The sequence below is a fragment of the Lygodium microphyllum genome, chromosome 26 (genome assembly GCF_053477565.2).
Source record: "Lygodium microphyllum isolate KBCC chromosome 26, Lygodium_microphyllum_v1.1.10, whole genome shotgun sequence".
NCBI classification, from domain to species: domain Eukaryota; kingdom Viridiplantae; phylum Streptophyta; class Polypodiopsida; order Schizaeales; family Lygodiaceae; genus Lygodium; species Lygodium microphyllum.
In genome coordinates, this window is record NC_141160.1 from 132,505,135 (window position 1) to 132,531,391 (window position 26,257).

The window sequence follows — 26,257 nt, forward strand, 5'->3', positions numbered from 1 at the left end:
TCCTAGCCTTTCATGAGTAGACAACCTCATATGAAACAAGTGTGAGATCATGTTGGGATTTCAATCCTTGCACAAGATCCCATAAGTTCAATGAGTCAAGGACATATCTCATCAGGTTTGACCAAGTAGTGAAGTTTGACCTATTATAACGAGTCTTGTTATTAAACGCATGTTTGGCTGATAAGGAGGAAGAACCATGCGGTGTCAGATAAGTGGAATAAGAGGGATAAGAAGGAGGTGGTGGAGGGGAAGGTGAGAAGGTAGAAATAGGTTGCTAATGTTCAATGGGTGTTGATTGATGCAGAGGCTTTGGAATGTGAATGTTTCCATAAAGTGCCAGTGGAGGTGGAGGCATTGAGACGCATAAGCCCTATCCAACGGTCAGTTGGGATACAACAAAATGACTAGAAGTCCCACTATGTAATGCTATGGCAAACTGTGGTATCAACTAATCCACACTCCATGAGGGTTGGGTGACATTTCCAAGTTGTGAAGAACTAGGAAGTGTGGGGATGGGAGGGTGAACCTCCATCAAGGAAACACCACTTGGTTGAGGAAAAGACGAGGTCTTAAAAGGCATGGCTAAAGGTGAAGGACTCCTTGGTGTGATGTGGGAAGACATGGAAGGTATACTTAACAGTGAAGAGGCTTAAAGAAAGGTGCAATGGAACTAGTGGGTGGGATGGGTGAGATTAAATGAATTTATCATTTGTGTAGTTATGGCAAAGGTGTTTGGTTTCTTTTGTTCATTAAATGCAAATGATGAAAAAGATAAATCATTAAAATCAAATTAACCGTGAGATGTAAAAGCTGAAGAAAAAGATGAAAAAGTAGCACTCACCATAGATTCTTGCAACTTTTGCTTACCTTTTCTTGAGTGCAACTGAAAAAATCTCTCTTTGAGATTAATGAAGCAATATTGACTTTGAAGAGCTATTTTATCATCAATATCTTGTGAATAAGAGAAATTAAACTCAAAAGATTGAGTAATAACATGTGTACGTGACATAGGAGTGAATGAAGGTGGAGAAGTGTGCAGAAAAGATGAAAGAGGTAAGGATGGAGATGGTGGTAGAGAAGAAAATGGTTTGTACTCCCTAGTAGTTTCCACGTCAGGATGGCCAATCCGTTGTGGAGCTTCCGTTTTTCCTACAAAAGTCATTAGACCATGATTTACCTTCAATCTGTTGTTGAATTCGAAAGATGAGGATGAGATCGTATTCGACTCATGAGATCTCATATGGTCTGTGAATTTTATGGTAGTTCAAAGACTCTTCGGCCATGTCGAAAGGAGGAGCAAGTTGTGAAGCCCACTCCATCTCGTGTCTCAATGTACTAGGTTGGGAAGCATCATGATGATGTGGTGAAGTTGTGTTTGAAGTCATCTTTCCCTCTTGTTGTTCCTACTTCTTGTGAAGGGCTTTTATATAAAAAACTGAGGTTTTGTGGAAGAGAACCTTGTTCAAGTACCATGTGAAGAAATACCGTGATGTAGAAACATAAATGAAAGCATACGACAAAGCATAAACTCAATAGAACATAGTTAGGGTTAGGGTAACTTAGAGACAATGTGAAACCAGTCTTCCTCCTTGGATAGAGTGGTAAATCCAGATAAAAAACTTAATTACAACAATTGATAACTGAGCATAAACTTAAATGCACACATTACCTTAACAATCTTGGACAATAAACACCCAGTTGGCCCTAAAGTTGCCACCCCTTTCAGTAATTCTTTATCTTTAATTACTAATGGATAGTGTACAAGTTGAGATTCCACTATCTCCTTTGTTGATCCAAAAGGCCATTGCTGTGTATACAATTAGCAAGCAAGTTGAGCCAATCAGCCCTTGATTGTCACCTAGGAGTTGCACAAATGGGATCACCAACTGGCAAAATGTTGCCCCAATTTACATTGGGATGACCTGACATTTGAAATCTGTGTTAATTCTATGAATTTTAGGTGTTGATTTCAGTGTACGATACTTATATTCTTATTGTCACGGGTCCCAAGGTGGCTATCAAACCCTAATTTCTGAAGAAATTTAGGGTTAACAATAGAAATCCTCTTGTTGTCCACCAAATTTGGTTGAGATCTATTGAGAATGCTTGAGAAATGCTGAGATCTTTTGAGAAATTATTGGAGGTGAGAGAAAGCCAAGATGAGAGAGAAATCTGATTTTCTTCATGAGAAAACTCTAAAATCTGTCTGCTGCGTATTGCAGCCTGCATTTAATGCAATCACCTATTGCTAGTCATTGCCAAAATATTATCACCCGATCAACAATACTGTTGCCAGCCCCTGGAAGGTGTCTCCTTGCTATCTCCTGCATGTTAATGCCTCCAAATGGTTGTCGTCTATAACAAATTGCTGTTCTCTGATCAGAAAATGGACCAGCAGTGCCCTCTCTCTTTCCTAGCTTGTAAGCTAACTGAATAGTTGAGACCCAATCCCAAAAACGTTTTCTCAATTTGCATGGGTCTTTTTGCCAAGTGATAGCCTTCTAAATCCATTTTCTAGCATTATCCAGCTGTCTAAATCCATTTTTCAGCATTATCCAGCTTACTAAATTGATTTTTAAAATATTAATTCTAAAATATTATTTAATAATTATTCTAGTGCTCAAAAAATCAATTTTACCAACCAATAATTAAATTGGCCAAGCCAATTTGTATTCTAAATATCCATGAGCAGTTATTGATCCTTAGACCGGTATTAATTAATTAATTAATGCATAGTTTTTAATGTCACCATTGACATTAGTGGCCAATAAATTGGTTTAGGCCCAAATCTGACACTGGATACTACCTAGTACACTTGTCAGACATAACTTATTATAACTTTTGCCTTTTCCACCCACTGCATGAGCCATCAAAGGAAGAGATTCTAGTTAATCTTAGCTATAAACCCTAATGTATAGTAGAAATCAGGGTTTTGATAGCTGCCTCAGGATGTGTGCTTAGAATTGAGGGTCTAGAACTTGAATTCTAGTAATTGAATTTGAGGAATTTTAGAGGGATTAAAGAGATTAACCAGTCAATATCAGATTTGAAACTGAATTTGTCTTTCAAGGAGTAGAGTAAAGGCTAATCTCCAAGCAAACGAAGGGGCAAATTGGTTTGGAGGCTTGATGGTCAGTTTAATATTTCCGCGCAATTAAAAGTTAGTTGGTTGGTTCAAAAGTTAGTTAGTCAATTAATAAGTTAGTAAGATTACTAACTAAAGACTAACTAAAGTAAAAACTAATTAACGTTAATAACTAATAATTTTTATTTAATTAAAACTATATTTAAAAAAACCGAGAGTCCTAATCCAACATTTTTCTCGGATTGACAAGGACTGTAGTCACCCTTCACAGAAGTTACAACATGAATGAGAGTTATGAGCCATATTAATTACTAGTGTTAATGTGCATAGTATGGATGGTTCAAAAATATTAGATTTTTAGGCAAAACTAGCATATTTTAGGTATTTTAGATATTACTTATTGTAAATATCCTAAAAAGATATGGATATTTCTAGAACTAGATATCATGTAAAAAAAAGAAAGCAAGTGATTTTTTAGCTAGTTTTGGAGATTTAATTAAAAAAAAGAAGGATTGGTGAAATTGCATGCACCGTAATCCCAGTTTACAGGTAGTAAACAACACTTCAAACATGGAGAAAAATGAGTGATTTGAAAGATTTCTAAGCAAGGGTCTTGGGATTAGGAACTTGGGATTTTACCTCCCTTTCGGAGCGAATGGAACCATCTAATTTATGATTTGAGCATTAGATCAGTGATTTTTTAAAGATCCCCTCCATAAAGAGCTCTTCTTCTCAGCCATAACCCCTACTATAAATAAGAGGCATGGAGAGTAGTTTAGGAGACACAAGGAAGCACAAGGAGACCTTGAGAGGCTGCGAGAGAGAGGTAGAGAGAGAGACAGAGGTAGAAGGATACCCCTCCAAGAGGCTACGAGGAGGAGCTTGAGAGAGAGAGAGAGGAGTTATCCCAAGAGGCTGCAAGGGAGAGAGTTAGCTCAATTCCCCCTATCTCGTACTTCGACTAAGCCATCTTCTCTTATGCTCTTCCATCTCAAATTCATTCCTCCTTTACCTCTCAAATCCACTTGCGGACGATGGCCCCCAAGTGAAGAATGTCGCGTGTGGATGGCAATTCCACAACCAACAATGAATCTTTGGGCGAGGGTATCACCGCCAATACAACTACAGTACCGGATATAAATAATACATTTCTAAGTTGTTAAGGTGCTTGCTTTAGTTTCGCATGAGATACATCAGGCTCGTACTATGCCGCACGAGAATGGGTTATTGAAAATGATAAATTCATCGCAAATATTCGAAAGATGGAGTTTGCGAAGTATATGTATTAAGGGAAGTTAATTGCACCTAGTTGCATATGGCTTATTCGTTGATAGAACAATTACAAGGAAGAATTGGTAAGGGTTAACGAATGGCATAATCGTAAAAAGAATGACATTAAGAATTGTGCATACAAGTGTTAAGTAAAATTTTCATAGAATTGCTCTTTGATCCCAAGGGGGAGAGCGAATATGCGATGGAATTATTATCGCATCTATTCTTGTATAGTTTGGGAAAAATACAATTGGTTTTGTTGGTTGATTGAACAACACTCTAAATGCTTTTACAATCAATTGATTGTTGGATTGTGGGTTGGATGATTATTCGAAATACTTGTGATTGATGGTAAATTCATGGCGGGGGTTTGTGATGACAAATCGCCATGAGGATAAAGGAATGTTTTCTTGGAAGATGATATTAGGGCTGATTGCCTTGATTGTGCTTGATTCTTAAATGAATTAATTAAGGAAAGGATATTTTGCACGGGTGGATTATCTCCAAGATCGCACTGCGGATTAACCCGAGAAGGGCACTACTCGATTCATGGGCTAAAAATCGAGTGGTGAAAAGACCAACCATGGAAATGGTGTTTCACTCCTAGGTAGCTTGCCGGTCAGGTGGAGCTCTAGACACCCCTTGTTCAGTCCGGAATGGAGTTCAAGACTGCCGTGGGCCCAACGTGTGTGGCGTTGGAAGATCCTATTCTAGATAAAGGATGGAAATTGTGGTGCTATGTGATTTGGACCAGCTACTGTTGCAGGGCAGAAGTGACATATAATTTCTCCTGTATGGGCTAGAGGCAAAGATTAACTTGAAGATAAGTGAAGAAACTTATTTGTCAGAAGGACTGCTTGATCTGTTTTCGTGTCATTGCTATAAGTTACGCGAACGAACCCTGTTCTCTAAAAGGATTAATTAAGGAAGCTGATTTTAAATGTCACACATAAATGTGATAGGACTTAATTAGATAACTAAAGAATACCTATTGAGGGAAGTGGGTGGGCAAAACCCCCAACAGGTCCGTCCTACGGCAGGGTGGTCCCAGAGAACCGGGAGGCTTCTCACAAGGTTTTACTGACGACCGACCCTTAGTAATTGCTAGGTTAGAATCCCGATTCATGCCATTTTAGGGGACCAAAATGGGACTATGCCCTACGGGTAGAGAGGTTGAGCGGTGCATCCCTCTCGTTTCCCATTCTCTTTGAAAGTGCGGCTTGAATCTGCTTGAGATTGGGTATCTCTATGTAAAGTAGGATGTCCAGGACCCGATACTAGAAAGCTGTCAAGAGACCTTGACCAATAGGGACCCAAACTTCAGGTTGATCCTAGGTTGATCCTAAGAGACTCGAGAAACCCTAGGTGACAAACCCTGTAACATTCCATGGGATTGCCGGACAATGTCGCTTAGATTTGTATCTCGATGGATTGCTAAAAACGTGCCTCGACAGCCAATAGGCGGACACGTTATAGTTAGTTTTGGCAGCAAGAGACACTTGGATTAGCGGAGGAGATCAAAGGATCTTAGTTATACTCCTTCCATTTGCAATATAAGATAAAGAAAAGCCATAAGGGGTGCCAATTTTGGGGCCAATAGGGTATCCAATGTCCAAGATTAAAGCAGTGAAGTGTGCATTTTTAGTTTATGTGAATTCTATGCTTGTTGCAAGTAGTGCTTAATCAAGTTATTTACCACTCTGTTCGAGGAGGAAGGCTGGTTTCACAATTAACACAATGGAAATCTTAATGAATGATTGAATATTGAATATACAATTCTCATGCAGGAAACAAACTGTGCAAGGAATGCAAATTGTACCCTAAACTCTTGTGTTGGGAAGACTGAGGGAGAGATGATGAGCGGGAGAGTGTGTTGTACTCTTGATGGATGTGGAAAGGCATTAAGGCAGCCTCCAAGATGTTGGACAGCAGCAAACACAGCATACAATGGTACCAGATCAGTGTCAGACAAGTAGAGGAGAGAGAAAATAGCAAAACACTGCTTGCAGAGAGTGATGACAACGTGGGTGGTAGCAAGGATGACGAAATGTAGCAATATGATGTTGGCAGAGTGGAGGGCGGTACAGCTAGAAGGGCCAAACACGTGAGGAGTAGAGGATAGTAGACGACAACTCTAAGGAGTGTAGAGTGCGAAGGAAAGGATGGAAACCTGCAAAAACAAGATTGGGCTAAATGGAGGGTAGCCTATCTATTTATAGAAAGTTTCCGGATCTAGTAGCGTGCACCGTTTTAACACTCTCTTGAACAACACACCATTTTAGGGTTTTCATTAGGTAATCATTTTTGGGGCTGTTTAAGTGGCTCATTCAGCATGTAATGCTTATTTTAGCTCAAGTGAGGTGATACACCGATAGTCCTTATACATCTACCCTCTTCACTTTACGATTCATTGAGTATAGATTTTTGCTTTCTTTTGTCTATTTTCTCTCTCCCTCCTCGTATTCATTGTCTTTTAGTCTTGTCCAAACGCTTGCACATTCGTTGCACTATGATAGATGTATCTCATTCTGAAAATGCACATAATGAGGTGAAAAATGCAATGCCTAATCTTGAAATAGGCTTATAGCATGGATAGCAAGGAGAAAATGTGGTTGTTGACCAAGAAGTGGGTCCTTCAAGGCCACAAGAGGCTGATGACCAACAAGAGGAAGAGGAATTTGATTACTAGTGGAAAGATTAGTTGAGGATAGTAGCTGAAATGTCTGTGCAATTGGCAAATGATTATTAATTCATGCACTTTTTAAACCTCTTAAAGGAGGGTATCAAAGGCAAGAAAAGAAAATCGTCTTCAAGAGCTTTGGGGCAGCAAGATGCATTGAAGAAACAGCCAATACAACAACATGATGTTCCAAATGTGAGTGGTAAGCATAAGCAAATAATGCTAGTGGGGCAATTGATGCATATGCAAGGCCAACTTGGAAGTGCCAATCCAATGCTGTTTGGACAACAGGGCATGTATGCAAAATGATGGGACAACTAGGGTACTTTGGTGGTGGCACTAGTTTCCATGCTATGGTGTGTTAGGGACCGCATACGGGGATGCATGGCACAACTCCTTATGGTATGCAGTAACCAATGCGTGGTGTGCAAGGCCCAATGTATCTGAGTATGTTTGGTAATATGTATAACCCTATGTATAGCAATCTTGGCATGATGTTGGGACACAAAGTGACAAGTTTGTAATGTATATATGTAGTCCATTGTATTTGGGACTCTTTGTATCGATGTTGCTCATGCAAATGCTCCATATAGTGCTAGTCATGAGGAAAATGCAGCTAATAATGCATGTAATGTATAGAAAAATGTATCTTGGTATGGTTGGTAGTATACAAATTTCCATGTGCAGTCACATTGCAATGGTCCAAAGTATACAAATAAGAATATTCCCTAATGTATCTCGTGCTCCTAGCATGTGGCTGCATGTCAGCTACACATTAGGGGCTAGTCAACTAGATGCAATGTTGCATATTAGTTAAATTGGAATTTGTTAATCCTCAAACGAACAAAGGTAGAAAATCCGAAAAAGCTAAAGCAGAAGACAAAGGCCAAGGCAAAGTGAAACGGAAGACAAAGACGCACAGGGAGAAAAGTCCTAAATAAGGGAGAAAGGCGCACAAGGAAAAGCGCAAGTCAATACTTTTGTAAAAGAGCGCAAGCGCATCATGGTCTAATTCAAGGAGCGCTGGGCTCTCACCTGTGCAATTTGTAAATGTAGATGGGCGGTGGAAAGGAAGCTAGGAAGATAGGACAATGGGAAAAAGGGCCTAGGCCACGGTCGGTCATGTAAAAAAGGGGATAAGGGAATGACCGCCCAAAAGGGATTTAGGGTTTTGTATATAAAGTTGAAAAGTGAATGAGAAGCTCATTCTTTTGTGTGGCCAAAAGTGGCTCTCCTCTTTTTCTTCTTCTTGTTCTTGCTTGCTTGAGCTTGTGCTTGAGAGAGGGAGTGTGAGAGTGTGAGGAAGTGAGTGTGTGAGGGTGAGGGATCGGGGAGGAGAAGCTCTCCATTTTCTCCTCTCTTCTTCTCTTCTCTTCTCTTCTCTTGTCTTACTCGTGGTGATGGAGCTTGGAGCGTGGAGCTTGAGGATGGAGCTTGCTTGAAGCTTGTACTTGAATCGTGGAGCAACCGGAGTGCGCGGGAGAGGAGGTAACTCGATCGGCATGGAGGTAAGCTCACTACACCCGTAGATGTGGATGGTGCGTCGGCTATGTGAGAGGTAGCCATTAGTGCTCGGCTTGGAACACTTGAAACAATAAGCAGTCCGTGGGTCTTGGCGGTTGAGCGAAAGCTCCCATATTTTGGTTCTGTTGTCGGGACCAACGGATTCAAGCCTTGAGCGCTTGCGCGCTTTGAATCGAGCATTGAAGTAGGGTTTTCCCCGAACCGGTGCTTGAGGTAGATAGTTAGGAAGCGAGGGAGTTTGAAGAGGTATTCGATCTCCTTAGTAAGTAGGTTTTTGGTTTTTTGGATTTAGGAAAGCATGATGGAGTAGTGTAGGTATTTTTCTTATAATTTTTTCTTGCCTTTAGGAAGGATAGGAGCAAAACCTTGGAGCAAACAGTAGGGTTTTCTGTTGTTGTATAACAGGCTGAAACAGGGAAATAGGGGCATAGATTGAGAATTCTGGCTGGAAGAATGTGAGGGACTAACTTCTGAGTTCACAACAGACTGGGATGGGGCAATAAGAGGCCCAGGGAACCAGGAAAGATCACATTTGACATCCTGTCCTCTGAGAAGAGAGTGAGCTTGAGAGCCAGGGAGGGAGAGAGGGAGAGAGAGCGGCGGGGAGACTGTTGAAGTGTTGATCGATTCGAGCGCCGCATGGTGTTCAGATACGCTAGGCGGTTCTCTCAGTTGCTTTGCATCTATTTAGAAGGTAAAGCACGTTTCGGTGGAGTAGATGTTGACCTAGGGGCATCGTGTGTAACTCACGGGCCGTCGGCCGTGCCGTCGGACCAGTTCGTCTAAGTCCCAGAATAGGATTGTTCTATCTCTGGAGTCGGACTGTCCGACTCCGAAGATCGGACCTCTCCGAGAATCAGACCAGTCCCAGAATCGGTCCGATTTTGAAAATCGGACATTCGGACCCTGGAAATCGGACAGAAGGAATCAGACCACTCAGAATCGGATATCTGTCAAAATCGGACGTCCGATTCGAGAAATCGGACGTGACCAAAATCGGACCACTAGGCCGATCAGACCAACCAAAGTTGGACGTTTGATTCCGATAATCGGACTCCTGAAAATCGGACGTTTGAGAATTGGACAAAAAACTGTCAAAATCGGACAGGTATCTAGAATACAAATTTTGACGCATCTAAACCCCGAAATTGACCCCAAAGGCTACGTAGAGCTAAAGGCACATCATAGATCTATCACTAGGTTGAAATTTAGAGCAAGTAGTTCAAAATTTGACTATAAACGGTCCTCCAAATTGCGCATGGAGTTTACCGTAACGGCCCTACGGGCCGGGAAGGACTGGCCCCCCCGGACCCCCCGGACCCCCCGTAGAGGGGGCTCTATCCCCTCCGCACCTCCCCCAAGTAGATTGGAGAGAAAACGCGCGCCGTGATAGGTCCTCCAAATTAGACCCTAGTGTAGTAATGGCTCTACACGAGGATGGATTCTCACTTGCAAAAGAGCGATCAAAAGCCCATACCCGACAAAGATAAATAGAGACCCTAGAACCTCAATGGGCCAATCTAGCCAATAAGGGCAAAAATGCCACACTGCAAAAACACATACGCGTTGCATTTAGACTGCATCTAGTCAAAGTAGAAAGTAATAGCATCAAGCTACAACAGTGATAATGACTAGATATGACAGTCCCAACGATAGATGCTCATTGAATAGCACTGCACTGATGATCCAAGACATCAGTGGAGAATCCACATCTGGTCATGCAGTTGGGGACTCAAGGGCATTTGTAAGAAGGCTTAAATTTACAAGCCAAGACCTGGAAGACGAAGACATAGTACCACCTGCTTACCTTAGGGTCAAACTCACCGCGAAAAGAGGGCATACTATTGATGCTCTGATTGATGAAGGAGTAGATTTTAATATCTTGACCTATGAATCATGGACCATACTAGGCAAACCAGAGCTCACACCGACTAATGCAAATCTTAGCCCTTACGGGGGACATCCACAAGCACTCATAGGGAAGTGTAAAATCCTTGCGACAATTGAAACTGAAAGCTTGCCTATCCTATTTCATGTTCCTCCAAATAGTGCTAGTTACGGGAAGGAAATCCTTCGAGGAAGACCCTTCAAAAGGGCGACCAAGTGTGAGGTCGACTATGTAGCACAGAGGATACACCTGACACTACCGGGTGTGAGGATAGTCACGACCTTTAGCAAGGGTGACCTCATCGAACCTCGAGGGAAAGACAATGAAGGTGCTGACATAACAGTCAAGCCTACTAACGAGAGCAAGGATTTGTTGGAAGAGTTGATACAAGCACAGGTCAAACAAGGAGAACCAGTGAGTGAGGCCATGCCTGAAACAAGAAGGTCAAGAGACAATGCCAAGGGCAGGCTTTGGACTTACAAATATCGTAGAAGACCCCAAAAGAAGCCCAAGCCTTATATACGAAGGCATCAATGGAGGGTTAGTACAACGCCGCGATGGATATCCAAAGCGTTGCTATGTGCCCAAGGGTATTACGCAGATAACCGATGGATTTGGGTACCAAAACCTCTTGCTAAACCACCTCTATCAGCTGAAGGCCAGATTGCATCAAAAGCAACGAAGCACAGGAGGAAATCTAAGAGAAACTCCAGGTTTCGAGGTAAAAAACCAAACATGAGTGTTCGAAAGAGAGAGCCTCAGCCTAGCATGCTTAATAGGAAGATGTCATATGTAACCATTGAGCGTGCACAAAAGCCATTAGTGCCCAAAAAGCCTTTGATTTTCCAAGAGGATAACAGGTATCATAGGCACAACATTGCTCATGACAAGGCTGATCGCTCAACAAAGCAAATGGCACAATCGTCTAATAGCCTCGAGCAAATCATTCAGCCAGTGCCAAGTCTACCTAAGAGTCCTAGATCTCCTACACTCTCTTTTTCCAAACGGACACAGGAAGCACAACAGCAGTCATAAAGTGCAGCTGCTCAATCCCAATCTCTATCTCCATCTAAGCTTCCAAATGTCCAAGAGGTTGGATATGACACCATCGGTAGCTCTCGGCCCAAGGATATGCCTGTGCAACCTATTGTGACTAGCTCAGCCCATGCTCGATCTGCACAGATGAATGCTCAAAGGGCAACAAAAGACACGACCACTTCCGATGGCCCTAGGGACCTGACACCGCAATCCACCAAGAGTAGCCAATCCACTAGACTAGCCGCTACTACTTCCAATCAGGGATCACAGCAGTCACAGCCCTTGGCCGTAACAATGCCCCTTGCGGAACGTGTCCTTAGTAGTTTACGTGTAGAGGAGGTGTCGCAACCAACTTCCTTGACAACTCCAGCACTTCCAAAGTGCTTAAAGCCTAGGCTGGAGGAGTTAAACACAAGAGAATTGGCTGAAGAGCTAGACTCTCCGAAAAGGGAGGCAGTTGTACCCGCATAACCTAGCGAGGCTATTCAGCAGGCCACGGCCATGTCCCATAGGGACACACTAGGGAAGGAGAATGCTGAGGCCCAACTAAGCACATCAACGGTTAACCTAGTCCACGGTCCTGAGTCATTGAGAGATGCACCTTTACTAACCAAGAAAAAGAGGAGAAAACAACGAAAACAACAGTTCCAGGTGGTTGTGGACCCCATGAACATTGACACCAAGAGCGCTGGAGAGCTCAGGAATAAAGCATCAAGTCCATCTACCAATGACCCCATTGACGTCTCTCCTAATAGCGGTGAAACCTCACACATCCGTGTGCTCTGAAAAATCAAAGTAGTCGTTACCATCAACGACTGCTTGCAACACTCAATCCACCAACAATAAAACTCGCATTGACCAATCAAGGGTGGATACAACATTGTCACAACAGGGTGACAAATCTATACTAGTCACATCCAAGGAGAACCACGACGCAATAACGAAGCCTCAGGAGAAACATGGAAACCCCAAGAGCATAAGAAATCCTAGCGTTGGCCAAGCTTGCTCTTCTAGGCCTGAGCCCCCAGCTATGCTAAAGCCCAGGAAAACTCCTAGAACCTTGCATGAGATAGCAACCGAGCAAGCCCTCGTTGAACATAGAAGTGTTAGAATGCTTAACCGAGTTGGATACTAAGCTCAAAGTGTTCGCACGTGTCTATGTCCTGGCAGACATGGGCGCATTCCCTAAAGAGCAGCTTGAAGAATACTTGTCATTTCCCTTATCTTGGAAAGAGCAAGAACATCTTGACGAGCACTATAATAGGCTCCTGTATGAACGCGTGCGACTCATCTCTGACAAGGAAGCCGACGAACTACGCTTAATTGTCACATTCAATGAGGTGCTCTGTCAACCAAATCTCTTAGAGATAGAGCAACTAAAGCAACTATCAGAGGGTTGGAGTCAATTTGAACAACGTTGGTGTGAAAACCGCGTTGCAATGGCCGAACTAGGAGCCCAGATCATGACAGTCTCAGAGGAGCGATTAGCCAAATGGAGGTCTCAAAGAGACCCAACCTATGTGGCACCAACTTCCTTTCGAGTGCTGACTGCCATTCGGGGTACGGACTTAGTTGAAACTAGCCAAGAGAATTCTTTGTCTGATAAGGTTCTCACTAAGGAGTTACATGTTGCCAGTAGACTCGGACAAGGTTCCATGCTACTCGATGTTGCAAAATATCTATCGGTATTGAGTAAGCTGCCACGAGTACTCCATGCGTGTGCCATGCTCCAGTACAATCCGGAGTTCAACAATTGGCTTTTATCCTCGTAAAGTGACATGGATTCGTAGATATGTATATAAATAAACAATGACTTTTGTGACCCTGTATAGACAATGTCAACACACACAAACAATGATAGTCAAGCACAGGGAGAAGAGTTGGGTTCAACAGGCTAAGCTCCTCAGGTCCTCTCACTGCACATTTAGAAGTTGTGTGACCATTATCACGTCCAGGTGGAGGGCATGCAACCCTCATCACCACGATAGGAAGCTCTGACCAACATCTTTGAGGGTGTGGATAGGGTACGGTCCCTTCCCATACACCTTTCCCCTTTATGGTCTATCCTTCCGAGGATGAGCCCTGCTCCGCTTCCTGATAATCAGTCCACGCAACTTCGCATAAGCCAAGATCTACTAATGGCTGGAGGCCAAAGGAACATCATCACAAGGACCATCTCTCTACTACAACCACTGCATGCCTCACCTCTTCTCTTCTCATCATATGCGCTTGATAACCCACACTATAATTCCTTCCATGTGAATGGTTTTACCCTGTATCAAGGCCTAATCCTTGGTTCGCATTTTGCAGGTCCCCCTACGTGGAAGACATGGAGCACCCAGGGCAGCTGGCTTGCAAAGACGCTCTCTGTCGTCGAAGAGAACATGCAGCACAAGCTCCTCTGCCGGTGCGCTACGTGCCTAGCCTCAAAAGGTATGCAAAGAAACAAGGTTCCAAGTGACACCGCCCCGGACGTAGGCCGAAAAATCCCCAGGCCAGGAGAATAGAAGCTCAAGGAAGCACACAAGGCATGGCAACACTGGATGTGCGGGCCCCCAATAGACGCTCGGGCACCAGGTGCTCGAAAGCGGAGAGGGCAGCTCGAGACAAGGAAGAATTCGATGCATTGTTCAAAAGCATTTTGGAAACGGTTGCGGCCAGAGACTACACCATTCAGGTTTCGGCCGACATCTTCCGTGCCAACCTTATAGGAGCCCCTCACCAGCAAAGCCTCAGTCGTCTAACCACCCGGACTTACCCCGCCTTGTGCAAATAGAGTAGCCCCTATGATATACAAGCAACTTAACAAAGGCCATCCTACCATAACTTTTTGTCTTTTGATGGTTAAAGGGGTAGGCTCCCCACCTGTACACACTTTCCTCACCTATTGCTAATATATGCCAAGTCTTTAACAAGCACCGGAACAAGCATCGCAATCAGTATCATAGGATTTTGATAAAGTGATATCTTGACATGATTGCATTTGTTCGTTGTACTTGATGCATGCGACTTGTATATACTCTCATGAAGTGACAAGTGGATGCAGGATGACACAAGCCTTCGTGCAAACGTGTTCAATGCCCAAGTCGTCGCAAGACCACCAACCTCACAAACAACCGCGACAAAGCCACGTTGCCGAAAGCAAAAATCACCCTTGCGAGTGCCCACATAGCATGGCCCAAAGCATAGTCATGGGCTACGCTCTCTTTCTGGGTCAAGCTCTACAGTTGGCTCACGACAGTTGTTACCTCAATTGTATCAATATCGCGTGTCGCAAAGAGGTTTGCAATATCTCAAGTGTATCTCCCCATCTCAACAACGGCTTCTCTAACAACGAGGCTAGGGCACAATCATCACTGTAATATCTATTTCTTGAGCCTTCGAAGCTTGACATTTTCCAACCCATTGAAAAGCTGATAGCCTCAACATATTGCAATGGTCGTACTCAGGCAAGTCCAAGAAAAAAAAGAAGAGAGAGATAAGAGAAAGAAAGAAAGAAACATAAGAAAAAAAAAGAAAAGAAAAAAGAAAATGAAAAAAGAAAAGAAAAAAAAGAAAGAAGAAAAAGAACGAAAAGATAACAAGTACCCACGATTACAGCACAACACCTAGGATTCCTCAAATTAGGTGCGTCCAGTGACCTTAGTCAGCTGGCTCCGTCCCTAGTCCCCTAGCCCCTTAGCATCACTCACAATTGTTCAGGGCACATCAAGGGCAGGACATACCTAGGGAGCTTGTCTCGCCTATGGTTAGACCTGTCATCCTGATCCATTCACACGATTCCCTCTTGCACTCTGCCTTAATATCATTGCAATCAATTGTGGTAAGCACCACACGAATGGCCATAAAAAGTACACTGTCCTCATCATGCCGGTCCAATAGCTACCAACTACCGATAGTGCAGTGTCCCTGTGTTCAATTATGTTACGTCGTGCAGTCACAATGTAAAGGATGTCGCATACACCTTCACGTGTACTTATTCTCAACATGGACAACTTTGCTTCATCCCCACATTGTTATGAGAAACTAGCCCGCGGTCTTCTAACTACGTAATATCTAAGTATACACAAGCACTCACATAATATCTGCACCATAATACGTACACAGTTTGGGTCCTCAAGTGCAGGACAATACTCTCAGCTTGCTTAGAGTTCGATATGTCTCCCAAACTAATTAAACTATGTCTTGTGCACGATAAAGAAGACTAGCACTATTCCTAAGAGATACCACCTATGAGAGGTTTTCAATTGCAGGTATTGAAGATTTCAACGAAAGTGTCGTTCGCTTTTCATCGGCACCCCACTCTGAATTCTTATCCTTTATCATTCTGCAAGCCCGCCAGGAATCGTCATGTGCAGAATCCCCAACAAACCAACACCTGTGCTGGCCATCAGGAACAACCCTACCACTAGCCATTTAGGCCACCAACGTGCCCCCAATGACCTCCCCCCCACCACTACCAACACTTCTCCACAGCAACCACCGATGTTCTTGCCACCCACGTCTTCGGTGTATGCTAAAGCTTGCTACCTACGACGGTGAGTGCCATGGGACTGACACTTTTCTAGGAGAGGGGTAATGCCAACCCTCAAATGAACAAAGGTGGAAAATCCAGAAAAGCTAAAGTAGAAGACAAAGGCCAAGGCAAAGTGAAACGGAAGACAAAGACGCACAGGGAGAAAAGTCCTAAATAAGGGAGAAAGGCACATAAGAAAAAGCGCAAGTCAATACTTTTGTAAAAGAGCGCAAGCGCATCATGGTCTAATTCAAGGAGTGCTGGGCTCTCACCCGTGCAATTTGTAAATGTAGACGGACGGTGGAAAGGAAGCTAGGAAGATAGAATGACAATGGGAAAAATGGCCTAGCCCACGGCCGGCCATGTAAAAAAGGGGAAAAGGAGATGACTGCCCAAAAAAGGGATTTAGGGTTTTGTATATAAAGTTGGAAAGTGAATGAGAAGCTCATTCTTGTGTGTGGCCAAAAGTGGGCTCTCCTCTTCTTCTTCTTCTTTTTCTTGTTCTTGCTTGCTTGAGCTTGTGCTTGAGAGAGAGAGTGTGAGGGAGTGAGTGTGTGAGGGTGAGGGACCGGGGAGGAGAAGCTCTCCATCTTCTCCTCTCTTCTTCTCTTATCTTCTCTTATCTTCTCTTCTCTTGCTCGCGGTAATGGAGCTTGGAGCGTGGAGCTTGAGGATGGAGCTTGCTTGAAGCTTGCACTTGAATCGTGGAGCTACCGGAGTGCGCGGGAGAGAAGGTAACTCGATTGGCATGGAGGTAAGCTCACTACACCCGTAGATATGGATGGCGCGTCGGCTATGTGAGAGGTAGCCATTAGTGCTCAGCTTGGAACGCTTGAAACAATAAGCGGTCCGTGGGTATTGGCGGTTGAGCGAAAGCTCCCACAGAATTACAGCAATGTGAAAGTATAAAGCATTGCAATGCATAAGAGGGAAAGAGGCCTAGAACCTAGTGGAGCTTTTGAGGCAAGTAAAGTTAGAGGTAAAGTTTCCATGTGCTTCTTTGATGAAGCTTCAACATCGTTTCACCTATAAACTTTTGCAATGTATGTGCATTTTGATGTGATGTGCATTTGCAATGTATGTATGGGATACATGGATGGTATGCATTGTATATTTGCAGGTAAGCCTTTTGCTCGTCCCATGGCTGTGCCATCTTTCTCTTGTAATGACAAATGGTTCTTTCTCTAGGATCATCTACTTTAGGAATTTATGCATTATCGGAGATAATCGTTTATTTCAAAATTTTACGGCTGCCGTTTTAAGGCAAACACCAATTGGAAAATCTGAGGTGCCAAGACCTTTGACAAATCCCAAATTTATAATGGCATAGTCAGAAAGAATGTCATTTCTGGGGATGTGGGAGGTTGTGGCAATGAGCAGGCACGAAACTCAAACAGTCACATTTGCACACTCAAGATCATGACACACCCACCAAGGTCTGATAAACTTAATACCTGCCTTGATTTACTACCATTTTCAGGCTGAACATGCTGCCACACCTTCCTGATTGGAAGTTGTCCACATATGACTGAATTTTACAAAGCTAACTCTTGCTACCAGACTGTAAAAACTAGACCTTGACAAGTTTCCTTTAGCTTAAAAGAAAAAGGGCCAAAGACATGGAGTAAATTTTAAATCCTAATAGATCATATCAAGTTTATTTCCTATTTGCAAAGTGGTATCACTTATGACTCATGACTGGCATGGGGACTCAATCTAGTGTAGCCACTGCACGTTAGTTAATGTCAGGGCTTCCAGTAGGTTGAGATAGTAAGAAAGAGCTGACCCCCACATCTTAGGAGAGAGTTCTTCATTTGTAACAAGCTAAAAAATTACATGGAGAAGCAGAGACTCTGTTCCATGATTGAGTTGTTGGGTTCGGCTTCAATGCCATGAAAATATTTGGTGTTGTGGCTGTTGGAGAGCATATTTTTTGCTTCATCTTTGGCTACTGGATCTTGGATTGAGCATAAGGAAGAATGGTAGGATTCAATGGGAATAGCAATTAAGACTATCTGGATATACTAGAAAATTACTTTTAGAGTTTTCTGCATATGTAATTATCACATGTATGTATATAATATGCATGGTTTTATCTTTCATTTAAAGAGAAGTACTCCAACTCTAAAGGTCAAATTCACTCTATGTACCTTACTGAGTTACAATTCTAAACGTAATTATAAAATCTCTTTTAGTTATAAAGCCTCTAAAATCTTCTTATAACGTTATAAAGTAGAGGAAATGTCACTCAATAAGTCAAACTAATGCATCTCCTGTCTTATAGAATAATATTTCCTGTCTGGTCAGTTGTTCTGTTAGCTGTATGTAGGCTTGAAGTGTTTGATGTTTATATTAGAGGGTTATTTTTCAGGAGATTATTTTGCCGCATGTATTGAATTCATTCTGAAGTTCTCACCGCTAGTGGTACCAGACCCTCTTTATATATCACAACAAGTAGGAACCTATGCTGTACTCAATAAAGGTGCCCTTAATATCCAAAAACCTAAGGGCAAGTTTGGATTCTTCAATCTCAAAGACGGTGGAGCTATGTCTGATGTTATCATAAAACAAATTGAGAATGATGTGTTGGTCAAACGCTTCTGCACTCTCTCTTTTAACAGGTAATATCTATAAGCTTTGAAAGCTTGTTTGTGTTCAAACACTCCTGCTAAGAGGTGCTTTGGTAAATACCACAATTTTTAAAAAGCTCTATTGGAAATGCTAGATGTTGCTAATATTTTGTAGTGGTACGTCCTACATCGACAGGAGTGGCCGATTCAAGGAAGTGAGAGATTCTGATATAGAGCATCTTATAGCGGAATTCAGACAGTCACCTTTTGACTATGTTGAGAAGGGAATACAATCAGAAAATACACTTCAAATTAACCAGGACAGTTCTATTGCGCCAATTACTGTTAAGAATTTTGAATATAATAGCATTGAAAACCAGTCTATAAGGCTTGATCTCAACCATCGAAAGCAGAAAACTTGGAGATTGTATTACTCATCACATCTTAGAAAGAAACAGCTGTGCCAGAAAGCTAACAATAGTGCATTATCAGATGGGATGATTAACCATCCTGAGACAGTTGATGGAGGCAGTTTTACTGAAAATAAAGGCTGCACAGGTTCTAGTGCTTCAAAACCTGTTGCTGTCATTGCAAGGAGCAAGTCAGTAAAGATTCCAAAAGTCAGGAAAGGCGATAAAGAATGGTCTGCCAAAATACCAAAAAGGATCATATATGAGAAGGGTGATACAGCTGGTGAGTGTGATTTTCTCTTCAAATCAAATGCTGGCACTGGTTCAAGAGATTTGCCTGATTATGCTTGGACAGAAGTTCATCACTGGGAGGCTTCCTTACAATTCCTGTCTTACTTTGGCCCCTGGGAGGCGTTTGGGTTAGCCACACCAGGGACTGCTGTCTGGAACAGGGGTGGAAAGAGAATATTTGCTGCAACTGAGGGATTGGATCGGGACATTGTCAACCTATATGACTATTGGCTCAACAGTTCAAGCAAAGACATAGAAACAGAGGCGCTGTTGATTCTAGATGGTTGCTATGCTGGACCATCAGATGTAGATACTTGGTATAGCAGGAAAAAGGATATGGGTGTTAAGCTAGCATTATGTCAGTTTGAAAATGCTGCTGCCAAGGTAGCAAACCTCTTCCATTCTTCTTTAATACACCACGAGCTTCCAGCAACAAACAAGCAGGGAAATGCTTCTGAAGTTACGGAACTCACAGCTGACAGTGATAAGTGTAAACCTCTCTATGGGGCAAATGGCGAGAACTACGATAAATATAGGGATGACCCTAGTATCATCAGAATAAAACCAAGAGCTTTGACCAAGGGATATTTATTTTATGAGCCCAACTTGTGGCTTGCCTTAACCTTGCAAAGGGCTGAACATGGCAGCTCTGTTGATGTGAGACAGGGAAGGAAACCAGAAAGTATATTAGGTTTGAAAGAGATCTCAACTTCATTTCTTACCTCTGATCATTGGGTAGGCTGGTGGGTGTATGCCAGTGAATTTGCTGAGTTTGCTCTTTCTGAACCCCATAAAAATAAGATGTGGTATATTGCTCCCAGACACGAGTGGCTGTCACCGGTAGTAATAGGCAAATGGGAAACAAACAGGTGCCATCGGATTTATGATTTGGTTGGGTTTTTGTGTGTTTCTTCCAAGGTTGCAGAAGAAGCAGCCAAGCTGAAGCCTCCCAGGAAGAGACGTTTTATGGTGGTGGAGGTTTCATGGGATCCAGCACTTCACACGAGCCGAGTCAATCCTTTTAAGCCAAAAGCCAGCTCTAGTGAGCCATCACAGGATTCCGAAGAGAAGGGTGCATGGGTTGAAGTTAGTAGAGGGTTTGTTGTGGAGGACAGTTGGCCAGATAGTAAAGATGTCCGTGGTCATGGTTTTACTCTATCTTGGTCACCTGCTCTTCTTGGATGGAGCTAATTTCTGTACCTCTACTCAGCACTGTCTGATTGCAAACTTTGTTACTTTCCAAGTAAATTGGCATCTTATGCAGATTGTCTGCTCTATCAGCAGCTTCTGCAAGGTGAAATCATGCAGTTGAATTTGGTTGAGGTTAACAAGGCACAAAATTATCTAAGCACAAGGTTTAGAGGAGATGACTCAGATGAATGGGGGTTGCAAATAGTGCTGATAAAATAGTGTCAACAGGGTTCCCTTTTAGGGAAACAATGTTCTTTCTGTATGTCCTGTAAACCCACTCTCCTTTCTATTGACTTACATTGACATATCCCTGAAGATCAGCTACACCTCACAAACCACCTGCTGATTGACAACTGGCCACTTTATAGCTTTAGATAATAGTTTATGTCCGCGTTTAATGGAACTGCAGTGCAGCATTCACCACTCTCAAGTAATCCTCCTTTTACTGAGCTCTTCCTTATCTCTGCGTGTGCAATCTCTACCAAGTGCTGAGGTTCCAAGCCTTGTCTATCCATAAACCAATAAACCTTTTCTAAGCAATTGGCCCTGGTGACAATTTATGCAAGCTCTACCATTTGTAATATTTGAGAACATGATTACCAAATGTTTTGCTTGGATGTTATTCATCTCTTCACAACATATTTTATTGTATATATGGTGGTTCCTATATTAGTTGCAAGGATTATGAGAACCTTAGTCTCCAATCCACACTTCAATGTAATGGTTTTAGTGTTTGGGGTGTGCATTTTCCTGGCACTAAAGGCACATTGGGTTGGTGTTTAGACAGTCAGGCAGTACTGTTTAGTGTTTGACCAATTTCATACAGCTGACTCCATTGCTCTAGAATGGTGCTCCATGGCCTATTTGTATGCCTCTCCTCCACTCATTCATCTCACATCATTGCACACTGTTGAGTAGAGGGAAATTAAAGGCATTCTTGGTCATGAGATGTGTTGGTACTTGTGTGGTTTGGACCGATCATTCTCATGCTTTGAGTTGTAGATTCTATTCGTTGGTTTTACCCATTCTAAATTCTTGTATTCTCCTTTCATTGTTTATTCTCTCAATATCCAGATTTGTGTCTCCTTGCTTCCGCTTATTTGCTCATTCTCACATAGTACCAGACAACCAGCTTGCTGATTTTGGTGCTTTGTCTGTTTTATTTTTACTGATTTTAGGATTGCGACTACCGCATTTTCTTTACAAGTGTCCCGTGTATCTCTCTTAAATCCTTTCCATTCTATCTTCATTTACTCGTATGGCACCCCCATATACTAGCTAAGCTTCTAAGCTTAAAGGGCATGCCTACGAGTGCTGTTATGAAGGCGTGGCTTGTGAAGAAGCGACTGTGGTAATATTGTCTTGGGGTTGGCTCCTATTACTCAAAGACCTCTACTACCATTCGTTTGGGGCGAACTAGAATTTGAGAAAGCAGACCTTTATTGGGACTTCGATGATGTTGTGGTTACCGGTATGCTCGGTTCTCCTCCCATGCATCTCTGAACAAGTCCTCTCTTATGGAATCTCTCTCGAGATATGGGTGAAACTTTGGCAGATGTAGGAGGCTCAATTACCTTTTCGAGTTGTCACCGTCTACGGTTAACTCTAGCCTATCAGAATCGATGAATTCCATCCCAGTTCTTTCTTTTTGGAGCGATGACCATTCAAGACCAACTTTGCAACATGTAAGTTGTTCTCTCGAAGAAGATTTGATAGGGATGGTGCTTTAAAAGCTCCTTGTGAGTATGATGTGGCCAATGCGTTGAGCACTTCAGATCTCAATGAATCTTTCATAGCTTTTCTATGTATGACCTTCCTTTTGATTGGAGAGAGGAGTTATAAGAAGGGGAAGTCCTTTTGTGGCAAGGAGAGGCATGCTTGAAAGGATTGAAAAAAGCTATTGGCCTTGTGGAGGAAGGGCCAAGATGACTTTGAGACTGATTTTTGTCGGGTGTTTGTCTTTGGTGAGGAAGTCATCAAACCTCAAGTCCTCGTAATATTGTCATTCCTTAGGAGATCCTTGGCCAAAGAGGGACATGAGAGGTGGTGATGGGGCTTACCGGTTGTACCAATGTTAAGATATTGTGGACCTTGAGGGAGGCTTTCTATATGCATGGATCAAGTTTGATAGCTCAAGCCTTCAGGCTCATAGACGTCTTGATCTATGAAGAGAGATTTCAACGAATAACAAAATTTGCCCTTCAAACCCGCTTAGGGTTGACTGAAGGAGGGAATTCATAGCCATGATGTGCTTTGTAGGATTGTTCGTGATGTGCAGCAAGATTCCACTATTTTTACTTTTTGTGATTGGGTATCAAGAATCACTATTAGTGTATTTTTGAGTGTGATGTATTCGCCTTGATTTCTTGACGGATAATATTATAGTAGTCTCTCAGAGTTTACCTTCCAACCGTCGCCATCCGTACTCTAATCAGAATGATCAGATTTTGTACGGTTGGTTAACCCTAGGTCTACCTCACAGTGGAAATATCCTACCGTTACCCACAGAGGACCAACCTGAAAGTTTCTAATTGATCTAATAGTCACCTATCAACAACTAGCTCACATTTAGAGGTGTCCTTCGAGAGGCTTCTTGTCCGTAAGAAACGACTGCCATTACCCTTGGTTCATGGAGTACAATGCTTTTTTCCAGTAGCAAGTTGAGGATTTATGAAATTCCTCGTAATTCTCTAGTACAGTCGTTGTACATTTTTCCTAAGATAATTTACAATTCGGGTTCTAAGACCAAACCCTAGGTAAGTCAATGAATCGACCATTCCTAGAGTTTCTTCCTAGCGTTTGTTTTTAGGAAAACCTCTCGGCTAACTGAGATCACCTTGCCATAGGACTGGATTTGTCGGGAATCTATCCACCTGCTTCCCTCTATGGAACTTCTTAGTTATCTAATTATCTATAACATTACATGAAACATATAAAAATAGCTTCATTAATTAAAATTTCGTTATGCACAGTTATTCGTTTACGTAATTTACTCACAAACATACAATCAGAATAAAACAAATTCATTGATTATATTCCATAATGTGTGTTTTTTAATCCATACAAGAGAATAATTTTTTTTTACAATTTTGCATGTTGCCTCATCCGAGGCATTTGTACGTCATCAAGATCAAATCCACCTATAGCTAACGTTTATAGGTGTCCCAAGTAGAACTTGGGCCATACAGGGAACCAAGTAGTTTCTAGGTGCAAAAAGAGGTTTACTAGCCAGAGCCCCCTTGGCACCCTATTCACCTCCTACTTAATATGATCCCTACTGGGAGACCTCTCGCTATTGGAGTTGGTCCATGCTTTCGCAGCAGTTTAAAAAAAAAATCCCCTCGATATGGGGATTCAACACCTATCCTTGGGGGAGGTATAGGGCTCCTCAATTTTTATTTGTTCCAACACTTAATTCAATCAGGTTCTAATCTAGAAGGTCACAAACAAGATTGATGTTTGCAAGTAGTTATGACTTCAATTAATCATGCAACTTTCAAGTGATGCTTAATTCTAGTAGCAATCGACACTTGAGTTTTACATAATGAAATCTTTCCCTTGGAATTTAACTAGGGGTATCTAGATTTTGGGATCTCTAACTTCCCAGTTCTTGTAACAAAGTTTTTTTTGTCTTAAGTTAGTATTTCTCAAGAGACTTATCTTATTTCTATTGAATTTGGATAGAATTTTTTTAGAAAAAAAAAACGTGTGGTATCGCGGTTGGTAAAGTGTTGTCATCCGCGCTCCTAACTCCGTTAGTGACTTCTGTGCTCGCAATTCCAATTGTTGCTTCCACATTAGTAGGGTCATTTGTGATTTTCGGTTCTGAATTCTTTTTTTTGGGGGCCATGACGAAATAGAGATGAGAGTAGAGGTATGATAGAATATGATAGAGTTTTTGAATGTTTTCTCTTCTCGGATCAGGGTAGAAAAGGATGAGAGTTCTTCAACGTATGATCTCTCTTTGTCTCGTGGAATAGAGTCTCCTCCTCGATCAACGTCTTGTCCTCGTCAAGATTGCTCGTTGTCGCCCTTTTGGTTATCTCTAAGCCCTCAATTTATAGTTTTGCAAGGGGAGGGATAGAAGAGAGGACACTTGCTTTTTTTGCTGTTTTCGATTACAAAGAGAGAACGCTTTTTTTTAGCGTTTTTTACGACATCACTGATGACGTCAGGAAGGGGCTCCATTTCTACAGTGCAAAGATAAAAATTGATGAACATATGGGCAAGGATACATTGCGTGTCGCGTGGCCGAGCGTACGACTAAGGCAGCGACCAAGGCATAGACCTTGGCATACTTGGCAACGGGCTACGAAGGTTTCGTAGGCACCGTTGGTTGCGCGTGAGAAGCTCCCACTAGCTTGTAGGAAAATCTTCTCGCGACATTACCCATTGTAGCAGTGTCGTCACCCAAGTGCGCTTAACTGCCAAGTGACTATCCACTAGGCTAGTTCTTTTTTTGTTGGCATATACTACAAACATCGTTTTAATAAGCTAGTCTTGGGAGGGTCTCTCAAGTTTTCCTTTTAAGAACTGGTATATAATGTCTCATTAATTATCTTCGTAATGAGAGTCAGTTTCATAATTGGAGCTAGTATTTTTATTTTTATTTTAAAAATAGATGTGTGACATGAATCAAATTTTCTTTGGAATGTATACGCATATTAGAACAAACTAATTGAGGCACCTTAGTAGTAGCTCAAGAATCGGTGTTAGTGTATTTTTGAGGTACCTCAATAGTGGCTTGATCACTCATGGATTGGGTATTCATGATTCTATTTGATTGTTATTGTTGTATGTATTATGGTATTGAAGTCTTTTTGGTCTCTTATGGTATGGGATATCTTCCTTGATAGCTCTTTATACAACATTGTATTCCATTATACTTGACATCGATGATCTGAGAGAGGGTGTCAGTAGACTGCATTTTTGGGTGTGCTAGTTGACCATTGTATATGGCTAACTTGATTTCTCTAGGATAGTGCTCGGTAGTCTATTTATTTGATTGTCCTCTTCCATTCTCCTTCATCATGTATCATTGCATCTTGTTGGAGAGAGGAAGATTGAAGGCCTTGTTGGTCAGCACATGCTAGTACGCCTAGTTTGTATGGAGAATCTATGTTGGTAGGGTAAAGGATGGAGCATTAATATACACTTATTGCTTTTCAAATTGTTTATTGTGTGCCTTAAGGATTGTGCTAAAGAACCTTGTATAATGGGTATAAAAAGAAAGGTGCTTTTATATAACTTGTGTGTGGTAGCATAAATTGTTTAGATAGCTAAAAGTATCAATGTACATTCACTACTATTCTCCACATGTGATTGTTATTCTACAATCGACTCTAAAATATAATATATTAAGTAGAGATATAATTTTAAGAGGCGTTTGAGGCTTTAAATATATTTGAAAGTTGCTTTATAAAATCTTGAGGTACCATCTCGATCTCTACTTGCTATTTCTAGTTCCTGATTGTCACTTACTATTTTTAGTAGTAAATATTTATGATGGTAATTGCTATTCTTGATAACTTATAAATTTGATACTTTCAGTAACTCCTAGTGCTCTTGGTGGCTTCCTCACACTCTTACAATTATCTTTAGCAACTTTTGAATTAGATTAACACTTGCCTCTTGGATGGGTGCATATTCCTTTGCACTTTGCATCAAAGGTAGCATGCTTGGGTTTTTGTCATTGTCATGTGATTTTATGTTAATACTATGGAGACATTGCCAAGTTCAAATTGTCACTGATTAAGAGTTGCTTGCATGTGATTTCATGTAGGAAAGAAGCG

At 42.0% G+C, this 26,257-nt stretch overlaps 1 protein-coding gene across 4 annotated transcripts in view; it reads left to right on the top strand.

Moving 5' to 3' along the window:
* LOC148013820 (uncharacterized) overlaps positions 1–21,102 on the top strand; it is an 84,817-nt gene extending 63,715 nt beyond the window's left edge. For all 4 annotated transcript variants that reach the window (XM_087668316.1, XM_087668317.1, XM_087668318.1 and 1 more), the window contains 2 exons: positions 18,375–18,624; positions 18,770–21,102. In XM_087668316.1, coding sequence (XP_087524442.1) covers positions 18,375–18,624; positions 18,770–20,465 — 1,946 coding nt within the window. In that variant the 3' untranslated portion in view covers positions 20,466–21,102. The remainder of the gene's footprint in view (positions 1–18,374; positions 18,625–18,769) is intronic.
* Positions 21,103–26,257: the final 5,155 nt, after the last annotated feature.